The sequence below is a fragment of the Lampetra planeri genome, chromosome 43 (assembly GCF_965212315.1).
Source record: "Lampetra planeri chromosome 43, kcLamPlan1.2.h2, whole genome shotgun sequence".
Lineage (NCBI taxonomy): Eukaryota > Metazoa > Chordata > Hyperoartia > Petromyzontiformes > Petromyzontidae > Lampetra > Lampetra planeri.
Genome location: NC_136149.1, coordinates 5,254,787 through 5,266,057, shown reverse-complemented (window position 1 = coordinate 5,266,057; position 11,271 = coordinate 5,254,787). Strand labels below are relative to the sequence as shown.

The 11,271-nt window shown below is 47.1% G+C and overlaps 1 protein-coding gene across 1 annotated transcript in view; it reads left to right on the top strand.

Annotated features, from left to right (window-relative positions):
* The first annotated feature begins 241 nt into the window (after positions 1 to 241).
* Positions 242 to 11,271, top strand: part of IPO5 (importin 5) — a 35,533-nt gene continuing 24,503 nt past the window's right edge. The window contains exons 1-5 of the mRNA XM_078614115.1: positions 242 to 374; positions 6,712 to 6,792; positions 8,976 to 9,171; positions 9,920 to 10,022; positions 10,695 to 10,791. Coding sequence (XP_078470241.1) covers positions 294 to 374; positions 6,712 to 6,792; positions 8,976 to 9,171; positions 9,920 to 10,022; positions 10,695 to 10,791 — 558 coding nt within the window. The 5' untranslated portion in view covers positions 242 to 293. The remainder of the gene's footprint in view (positions 375 to 6,711; positions 6,793 to 8,975; positions 9,172 to 9,919; positions 10,023 to 10,694; positions 10,792 to 11,271) is intronic.

The following is an 11,271-nucleotide window of genomic DNA, read 5'->3' as shown; positions in this document are numbered from 1 at the left end:
CACGCGCGCGCCGTCAAAAGCCGGTGAGGTCATCGAACGGGCGGGGTCAGTTATACTCGGCGGCCATCTTAGTAAGGTTAAATCGGCTTCAGGAGTGAAGCCGGAGAGCGCCCCCCCCCCCTCTCGGTTGATGACGTACGCGACCCCCTTCGCCGCTCAATGAATGATTCTCGACCCTTACGTAACATGGCCGCCCGGGTGACTTCACCGTCCACCGGCGGCGCGGTTTTTATTGCTCGCGCGGGCTGAGCGCGCGGGCGGTGCTTTCTGGAGTCGGGGAGGAGCGCGGAGCCATGGCGGAGCAGGAGGCCTTCTTCCAGCAGCTGCTCACCAACCTCATGAGCCCCGACAATGGGGTTCGCAAGCAAGCCGAGGTAAGAAAGCGGCGGGTGGGGGGGGGAATTCGGGAGTTTTGTTTTTTTCCCCGAGTGGGAGAAACCTTTGGCGCGCGTCTCTAGCCTCGGCCTCCTCTACTCGGAAGGCCGCGGCCTGGTTCACGTGTGAATTCCTATTAGCAGTTTGTCTCGGCGGTGGACAATTAACGCAATTTCGAGTGCGTGTTCTTTCGCGGGGTTGTTTTTGTTTGTTTGTTTGGGAGGTCGTTGCGTAGGTCGTTGCTCGCTCGGTACAATTGTGGGTGAAGTATGGCCCGCGACTCGGCGCGCCGACAAAACGCGTGGGGGGGGAGGGCCTGTTCAGTCACCGGCGTGGCGCCCATTGTATTCCCCACCGTCGATAAGCGCCGCCGCCGCCCATTGGCCGCGGTGGAGGCCTCTCGGCCAATGGGACGATCGCGTCTTGAGGTCGCGCGCCGTTGCAGCCAATGGGTGAAGCGAGATGGCTCGCGGCCGCGCTTATGTGGACTATGAGATGTGGCAGCTTGACAGCAGTGACTTGGGGTGCGTGCGTGGGGATTTAAAATTGTTTTTTAAAATAAAAAATGTAATCACGCTTTCTGAGCAAAGGACCGAAACGCTAAACAGTCCACAACAAACATCACCATCCTTAAAAGTTGTCACCTCTCCAACGCACCGGCGTGCTGTGCTGGTAACGAATTGGCCACGTTCTGTTCACGTGACAACCCTTACTAATTGGCCGTGTCGGGTGGTGGCGGGGTTAACGACACATTTGTCGCTATTGGTCGCGAAAGTCGTCTCCGTGTTAAACCTAGAGAAGAGTTCACAATGATGGCGAGCGGGGAGGGGGGTGATCGCACGGAGGTGGTGGTGGGGGGGTGGGTGACGACTTGGATGGGGCCCGTGCATGACAGCGTTGGGCCTTTCCCCTAGGTCGACTCAGCCTCAAATGAGTACCTGGTGCGATGTGTAAACATCGCCACTGGGGAGACAAAGGCGGCCGGGCGTGGTGTTGGCCACCCACCCCCTCGTGTGCCGTGCCGGCTTTCATAGGTGCTCGCTAACAGCACTTGCCCCAACATTCTGCTCAGGCTATACAGGGAATCTTTCTATTTGTGGCGTCTGCTCCTGATTAATCTTTAAGTTCGAGTATTACTCATTTCTTTAGAACTGCTTTTTGTGTAATATGTTTAGTTTGTTGTCCCCCCCCGCACGGTTGGCTACGTACGGTGCGACAAAAGTTAAACTTACACTACATGTCGTGGGGTAATAGTATGGAGGGGATGACTGCATGAGTGGTAGCATAGAATAGGGTGATATCATGGACGTGGTGACATGATAGATGGATAGCGTGGGTGACGGCGCAAACGGGTTGATATCATAGAGGGGGTGACAGCTCTGAGGGAGGCATGGCAGTGTAGACGGCGTGGAGGACGTGAAGCACATTGAAGGAGGTGGTCACATGGAGGGAGTGACGGGAGGAATTACGCCAGAGATTTACATCGGGGGGGTGGGTGACAGCATGAAAGTGGAGGCTGCGTGGTTGTTGACAAGATATACTATATATATAGTGGCATTTTGTGTTACATTAACATAGCGGAGAGCGACGGTGTGGGTGGCATCACGGAGGGGAGGGCAGCGTGGAGCGGCGTGTAATGGCATGGAGGGGGTTCGCACAGTATGCAGACGATGACACGCACTGGATAAAGGGGTCAACAGCACTGGCGAAAGTATCGAGAAAGTTGAGAGCCTGCAGAGGTTGACGGCTCGTACGAGTGAGGAGCTTATCGGAGTTGCATTGCGGTTGACAGCCAAACCGGAGGGAACGGCGTGCAGTGGTGATAGCAACTGGTGGCGTGGTTGTGGCTGGAGTACATCAACCATACCATTGGAACCTCCTTTGCCAGGAGCAAAATATGATAATTGTTTTTTTACCCTTTTATCTGGCAACAAAAATGGTGTAAATGTTTACCCCGAGCTCTCATACTCTGATGGTGCATTGTCTTTGAGTTGTGTGCCTTGTGGCGTCATCTGGTCCAACACCATGTGAGACTAGGCTCTAAGGAAAGCTGTCTCGGGTGTGGACCAATCAATTTCAAGGACAGTGCATACATTATCAGAGTTGTGTTTTTTGTTTGCATTCCGACCGCAGGTATTGTGGTCAATGCAAACATGACTACATCAACCATGTTGGAGCAAAAGGAGGGAACAACGTAATATTGAACTACTCTAGTTGTGGAACGGCTTGCAGAGGACATGGCGTACGGAGGGGAGATGGCATGGAGTGTTCGTAGAGAGGATCTCCATGCGGGATATGGGCATCGCTTATGACCGATGGATGGCGGAGGGCATTGCAGGACATTGTGCGAGTGGGAGGTAGGGCTTTCAGAGTGGACTCTGATTAATTGGAGTCATTATTCGAGAAAGGGATAACAGAGCAGGGAACAGAATGTGTTTGGAGATGCAGCAAAACAGTTGGGGCTTTAGACCTTACCGCAAGAAATACCAGTGCATGAGACGTGATGTTGCTGTAACATATCAGTCATTGTAATGGATCAAGGCCTGTGTTTATAACCAAGTGAGAGTCCATTGAGATAACTGTTTGATGAGGATCTCCACAATGTCTTTATCCCTTGCGACTCCAACTTGCCCCTCATTCCTAGATGCATATACTGTGCACATTAATTATATCAGACCAGGTTTGCTTTCATGTTTTGCCGCAAGAATGTGTGGCTAATGCGGACTTGGTGTCTTTTTAATAGGTATCTATTTGGTGTTTGAACATTTTAACGCCCGTTTTATTGCCAAAAGGTAAAGCCTATTCTTTTTTTTTCATACTAGATGCAGTTTGTAAAACGGACGTTATAAATTTGGATTGTAGACACCATTCAATACAGTACATATAGTGTTCCCTTCGGTTGGCTGCCCATTGGGACTGGGTTTGTCTTCGTATAGTTGTGTATCAAGTCAAGTTGTGTACACGTGGTGCTGTATCGTTACTGGAAGTACATTGTGCTTTGTACAGTTGGCTTCTGTTGGCCAAGTGTCACAGAAAATCTAGTGTGGGTAAGGAGAGAAATGGCTTGCTTGGTCAGACCTTAATTTAAATGACTGTGTAGGTGATACGGTCTTATGGGTGTTATTCAATATGTTGTCTGCTGAATCATGCCTGCTTTTCTGTGTCGTGTAATGTTTGTTTTGGCATTAAAGCCGCACATGATCCTGCGTCCGTTCTACAGCACCATAGACATACAAGAAACTTTTTTTGCCTCAAGCTATTTGAATAAAATGCAGAGTAACGGATGTAGAATTAGTTTCGTCAGTTATATTCATGATTTGTAATTTCCTCTGCAGCTCACGTTCTCATTTTACGGTGAAAGGGCTTTTCAAAATGTTGAACAAATAAATCCCAAATCGATGATTTGGGATTTTTTTTGTACTTGCACTTTCCATGGTATTTCATGTGATGTATTTTTCTACAGTTATTCACAAATGCATTTCAGTGCTTGTGTGGAGCACTGAATTGGCAATGGACTCGCTAGACCACGGTTCAGTTTGGTTTTCAAGAATAATTTCCCATGGAACAATCGCATCTATTGAATCACCCAAGGGTGACTTTTGTTAAGATTTTGTTATTGCTATAGTTGAGTTGATAATCATCCATATTCCTGCGTCCAAGGTATGATACATTCACTTACAACACGAGTTGAAAATCATCAATTCCATTTGAAAATATCGTTTAACGTGTAAGTATGTTTGTTTATTGTGTACGATATGGGTAAGGGTGGAGCGGTGGCATAGTAGGGTTAGTGCATTGTGCTATGAACCCTGACCCGCGTTTGATTTTAGGCCACGTCTAATATCAGTGGCGAGTGATGTTTGGACCAGCCATCCCTTACCTTTTCAATTTGTTTACTTGGTGCCGGATAACATTCGTCTGGAAATCCAAAGGCCGATGACTAAAAACATTATTTTATTTGTATGTGGAGACACAATGTGGTGAAGCATGGTCAATCAACCCCCATGACCGACACGGCAAAGAGAAGCCTCCATCCAGTCGAGGACTGAGTGAAAAAGAGCCATCATTTCATTATGAAATGTTCTGTGTTTATTTCAGAAAGCTATTGACATCGCAAAAAACGCACTTTTTTTGGGTAATAAACACAAAACCGAAACTGGTTCTGTGAATTTAAAGATTACCAACGCAAGGAGTTTGGTCACAAATGTGATGACAAAGCCAAAGGGCTGCCTTCTCCATTTAGCAAAATGGTCACAAATATCTCGCGGTATATGCGTCGGCAAACCTCGAGCACATGGGGAACTGCCTCTTGTCATCAAAACTTTAAAGCCGGAATGAGCTTTGGTCACTGTTTAGGAACTTGCCATTATTATTTAAATGTGTGCAGGCGCCCATGGCGGGGGCGGGAGGGGGGGGCGCTGGTTATTGTGCACAGCTATTCAACCAGTGAAAGGGATTAGGCCTCAGTCCAATTTGGTGATAAAAAAAGGGGAGAGGAGAAAATTTTACCCATGGTCAGCTGTTCATTCTGTCTAACCCTTGATCCATTATGGGTCAAGCGGAATCTATAAAATTGTGGATTTGCTTGATGAAATGAACCCATTGGTGCTCCCATAGCACCCACAAACTTGATTATTGCTTACTATTATTTGGCAATGAGGATCATGTGTTTTATCCAGAAACAACTTTGTATGATCTCAAGACGTTTTCAGAATGATGCAGCATCACGATGTTTGGCTAGTTCATATTTTTTACCAAAGCTGGAGTAGAGGAAAGTAAGAGTACTTTACAGAAACCTCTTCTGTACACCAGGGGAAAATTCACAAACTCATGTATGATCTGGCCCCATCACAGGCAAGCATGCATTTTGGGGGTTTCACAAATATGTGCGTGATAAATGGAAATCATGCTGTACGCTTGAGTTTGTAATTATGGTTGACTTGACACTGTTGTATGGTGCCTCCCTTCCACCTCACAGGTTGAGCAAATTATTTTGCCATACTGCACCACGTGTGTCAGTGCAGATCAGTGAAGACGGGACCATAGAAGTACATTACAATGACGAATTATGCTGAATTGGCCTCTGCTGCCTACAACAGCTGTTTTGCACATGCTGGACGCCCATCCAACTACTCTCCGGGATAAACCTTGCTTTGCTTCCAAGATCCTGACAATCAAGTCCATTCAGGGTGATCCGGTCGTAGGCAGGCTATCCAACACGACTAATTTATCGGCTGGCTCATACCAATATTGTGGGGGAGGCTAATGTTAAGCAGAATTGAGTGAACTTGAATCCCCCTTCACAGCGATATTTTTGGGTGCGTGCTTCGGCATTACTCTTGTGTCGAATGGTCGGCTCACATGCGCTGATTGATGGCTGCCCTCCTGCCTAGCGTGCTGTTGCAGAACATCGTGCAGCCCAGTCGTAGCCAATCGGCAAGAGTACATCGAAGTCTTCAGATTTGCCTTCTACCAATTCACCGAATCCATCCCATCTGATCAGATTCCGGAAGCTAAGCAGAGCTGAGCATGAGTTGCTTGATTTTTTTTTCTATGATTAATGTTATATAGCGTCTTCCATGCAAATTGCATCTCACAATTTCAGAGGAACCACAGACAAAGCTGGAAGGTTGCCAGGCGGCGAGCCACCACCAGCAATTGCTCTGCAGTTCTTTATATTAAGATGGTTTCAGCCAATTTGTGAGTTTATACGTGTGGAAACTTCCGCATGCGATAGGGAAACGCTCTACCCCTTGCAGAAGGGACATGATATCGGTCCGCACTTTGCTGTATTGAATTCTGCTTGCAAGCCAGGTTATTGCACATCGATGCCAACAGAGAAGGGAGTCTCGCAACATTTTGTTATTTGCCCGATCCACTAACCCTTGTTTCCTCCACAAGCGATGTCTTAGAATATCAGGTTTTGTTGGCTATCTCTAGGGTTAGGTGGCAGTGCAGCAGTTGGCTTCGCCTACATAAATATTCCATGGATTTGGTCTGTCTTTGGAGTGAATCTATCTGTACAGAGCGTTGAGTGGTTTCCTCTCATTTGCACTTGATTTTTTATCTAATACCCTGTTTATGCATGGTGAACTTATACTTTTCTAAAGATTTTTCACATGGCAGAATTTTTCTCACGTCTACCTATATAGCTCATTCCCCAGCTAGTGTCGTATGCAATGTTGTATTCCACATCACAGATGTATCCTGCAACATAAAGCACAATGCACTGTGTATCGTAAGTCGTTTCCATATTTTTCAGCAGAGGAGCGAGCTATGACATTTAAAGTCTTAAGTGTTTGACGTGTGTGTTTGCGACTTCTTCTTTCTCCCTAGGAAGCGTATGAAGCCATTCCTGGGCCTTCAAAGTTGTCCTTCCTCATGAGCGCCGTGAGGAATGGATCTGGTGCAGAAGAGGTGGGTGTTTTCCGTGCCCTTGTCACCTGTCTTCGTTTGCTGGGGTATTGCTGGAGAACGCGACCGATGCAGTTGGACTGTCAGTTGCTGTAACGCTGCCACATGCTGCCCATTAATGTGCGGTGCAGAAGTGATGGTGTTTTATCCATTCATCCTCTACGATCGGTTTAATGGGGCGCCACAGTGGCGAGATCTTAACTACCTCGCGTGGTATGCAGGAGGTCTTGGGTTTGATCCTGATCATGACACCTCTCTGTTTGGAGTTTGCATATCTCTCTCTCTCCGTGAACTCCGGGTCCTCCAGTTTCCCCCCCTACATTTAGAATCAACATCACGTGTTTAGAGTCTTTGGCTGCTATAAATTTCCACATGACAAGCCACTTCGTTGAGCTGTCATTTGTGTCCAGGTCGCTTCTGACAAAAATCTATATAGCTCAGTGGGCCTTCCATGGTAAAATAAAAATAGTTTATAGTTTAATGACGAGGCCGTTGGGGCACCGTGCTCATGATCTTCCACCACCTTGCTTGGTGTTTTGACTCGTGGATCAGCTGGTTGCGGTGGAAGTCTGTCCGCTCTGTGCCAATCTGAGCCCAAGTTTTCCTTTGGAGCCATTTTCCTAGTCCCCTCAATGACACCTTGGAGGATGTGCAAAAATAATTCTAGTTTTCATTGTGCCATAGTGCCTAGGAGTCGTTCTTTGTTTCCTGATCAAGTGGTAATTGTGCTCCATACACGTATTCTTTGGGTCTTTCAGTAAAGTCACGTAGATAGGTTCAAAGAGAAGAACAAAAAACTACGACGTTTCGATCGCAACACAAGCGATTGTCATCAGGAAAAGATTTCTCCTTACGCGTGTTTGTTGGTTATATCTGCTGGCCATGTGTGTTTTATAATATTCCTCAATGCGTAGTGGAGACCGTATTGGGGTCAGTGAACCCCAATGAAGTTACATTATCAACATTACGACATGCGCGGCACGTAGCAGTGCACCGTTGCATCGATTAAAATATATTCTTCCGCTTGCGATGCGTGCGTGAAATCGTGCGTGTGAGAATTGTTAACGCTCTCTTCGCATATTTTGTATGTGATTGGTTTGTGACTCCCCGCAGCAACGAGAGGTGCTGCGTGTACAACAATTATTATTTAGTTAAATTATTCATTATTGAAACAAAAGTGCAACCTGGAATCTAGATACTTTTCATCGAATCGTTATATGCCTATCTCATGAACACGTTTTACATTAATAATTCAAGGAACATTCTTGCCGCTTTAGTTTCAGGATTCAATAACTATACAAAACTTTTGGTGCTTTTGTGTGTTTGAACAGCAGTTGCCCAAATGTTAAGAAGCCTACGGGGGCAGCCTGAACTGAGCCTTGGCCACCATTACTTGAATTAGTTTCCCTATCACACTCCCCGTCCCTGTGAGCACCTTGTTTGCACAGCGGCCTTCCCTTCCAGTGTATTAGAGTAGTTGGCATGGGCACTGGTGCAAGGAATTAAATGCCCCCCCCCACCCCGTCCAATCTACTCCACTTTTGGCAGTCAAGCACACTTGGATTCCTCTGGCACGTGGGGGCTAGTGCAGTAAGCGCGCACTCGATGGCTTTGCCACCGACTCCATTCCTGCATCGCCTCTCTCCATCCCCACTCTTACCTCCCCATCCCGTCCACCATCTATACATTCGTCTCCGCCCATATCTTCCTCCATCCTCTATCTGCCCATTCCTCCTTCCACGTAAGCAATGCAGATGTCCGGAAGAGAACACACCGCAGGTAAGTGTTGTCGATGTGAATAGGCAAAAACGGTTCCGCTTGGTTGGGTCATGTGTGCAAGGTAGGGGAGTGCCAATGTTGGCCTCCACGTTGTCCAGTGACCAAGGGGAAGAGAAGACATAAAATAAAATAGTGGGATACAGTTCGGAAAAATGTTGGAGGTCGCGTGTTGTGGGATCTGGCAGAGGCGTTGGCGAGGTGTGGCAGCATCAATGGCGATGGCCACGATGATGTCTTGACCTCCATCCAACTCTCCATCCCTCCCATCATCTCCCCCTACGTGCATCCATACTTCCCCCATCCCTACTGCCAACCGAGGAGTGCTGGCGCGTTTTCCATCAACCGCACAAGCTCACGTTTTGCCCTTCCCCCGTCGCTTTGCTATGCCCGCTTGCGCCAACATGCAGACACGACAGATGGCGGCGGTGCTCGCTCGACGGCTGCTGTCCTCGTCGTTCGAGGAGGTGCACCCGGCGCTGCCCCCCGAGCTGCAGCTCGCCCTGCGCCAGCAGCTGCTGCTGGGCGCCCAGGACGCCTCGCTAAGCCCGAACCTGCGCGCCAAGATCAGCGACATCATCGCCGAGCTCGCCCGCAACCTCATCGGTAACGATCATCGACATCCTCATCAGAATCCACTGCTGGGTGAAGGTCTCCCCAAGCCGCCGCTGCCGCCACCTTTCGCGATCCGGCGATGTAACGATCCATTCGACACCTGCACTTGAACTGAGTTCATAGTTCCATCTCCGGCGCGTTCCATTCCTTGGCTGCCACTCCGTTGTTATTCTTAACTATCCTCCATCGTCCCTTCCAGTGACGTGTCCTGCCCAAGTCCACAACAGTTTGGATAACGTCATTAACTTATTAAATTTCGATTTAAAGCTTTCGTGACTGTAGGGATTCATCTTCTTGGTTCTTTCGGTAAAGTCACGTAGAAAGGAGGTAATAAAATAATAAAAATAAAACATAATAAAATAATTCTCACGACGTTTCGGCCACAGCGCAAGCAGCCGTCCTCGGGTGAAGACCATGTCTGTCGGGGAGACAGCTTCATTTCAGACGCCGTGAGAATTATTTTATTATGTTTTATTTTTATTATTTTATTACCTTCTTTCTACGTGACTTTACGAAAGAACCAAGAAGAGTCATTAACTTATGTTCTTTAATTCGTGTGTTCATCTTCCTGTCACTGTAATTCAAAGCACGGGTCTCAACTTGCTCCTTTGCGCACTTTTCCGCTTTTGTTCCATCGTAACAATAATGGTAATTGTATATTCTTTGCTCAAGAAATTAACGTTTTAGTAATTTTTGTTTCTTAGAGGTTTTTTTTTCTCGCTCTCGTTTTGTTTCACAGACGACGATGGAAACAACCAGTGGCCAGAGGTGCTGAAGTTCCTCTTTGACTGTGTGAGCTCCCAGAATCCCCTGCTGCGAGAGGCTGCCCTACACATTTTCTGGTAACGGGACACACTCCTGTCACTGGTGCGTCATCATCATATGTTTTATCCATTTCCCTATTTGTATTACAGTTGTGTTGTTGTTTTGTCATGAGACAAAGTATCCATTGTGAACACTCATAGCATTGCAAACACTTGTGATGAGAACTAAACTATTTTTATTATAGCAGGTAAGGCCCACTGATTTTTTTGCTCTTTTCCAGAAACGACCTAGCCACAATTGATAACTTCATAAAGCGGCTCATCATGTGGAAATTAATGGCTCTAAACGCGTGAAGTTGATTCTAAATGTGGAGGGAAAAACCAGAGGACCCAGAGAAACATCCACACAACCACGGGGAAAACATGCAAATTATAAATATACAGGCATCAGGGTCGGGATTTAACCCGTAGCCTCCTGTATACCAGGCGAGGTAGTTAACATCTCCTAGCCACTGTGGCAAAGCATGGAAGAAGATTTGAAAGAGCCACTTCTGACATACCTTCACCTGACCTTTTAGCCAAAGAACCTCAACTGTTCTTCCCAAGTTATGGATCAAGAACTCTCACGTGGAGTTTGGCATAATTTACATGTTTTATATTATCCGTTTTTTCCGGATGACCCTTCCCCACCCCCCATTACTTGCTGCTTTGCACTAAACACAACATTTTTGTTTTAATTTCCCCATGCAGGAATTTCCCCGGCATCTTTGGCAATCAGCAGCAGCACTACATTGACGTGATCAAGCAGATGCTGGTCCAGTGCATCCAGGATCAGGAAAACCCCAAGGTGTGGAACACGTGCAGTGAACTTTCTATCGGTTATGGGCGCCACGATGCGGCGGTACGGCGCATTGTCGTATCGTATAAGTACGACAACAAATACATTTATCAATTCTGAAAAATATTATCTTATCATTGGGAATAAAAATTTTATATATATTTCTTGTTTTTTTCTGTTTTCAAATGAGCAAAATACAAGTAACATTGTAAATAAATAGCTATGGGATGCTGCCATGGTTTAGGGATTAGCACACTCCGCAGGTCCGCTCATTTGTTATCCCAGAGCGGCAGATGAAACCGTGGACAAGTCTGTATCGATGTGTACACGGCAGCTGATCGGCTGGCAGCACGTGGTGGGGTAAAGTGTGGATACTCCCACAATCTTCCAAGATGTCTGGCCTTCTGGGAAGAGGAGTAGACCAATTCCCCTCGAGAGGGTCTCTAGAGCTTCCCCTAGTGAAGGCCGTCACGGCAGTCGTGGTGTGAG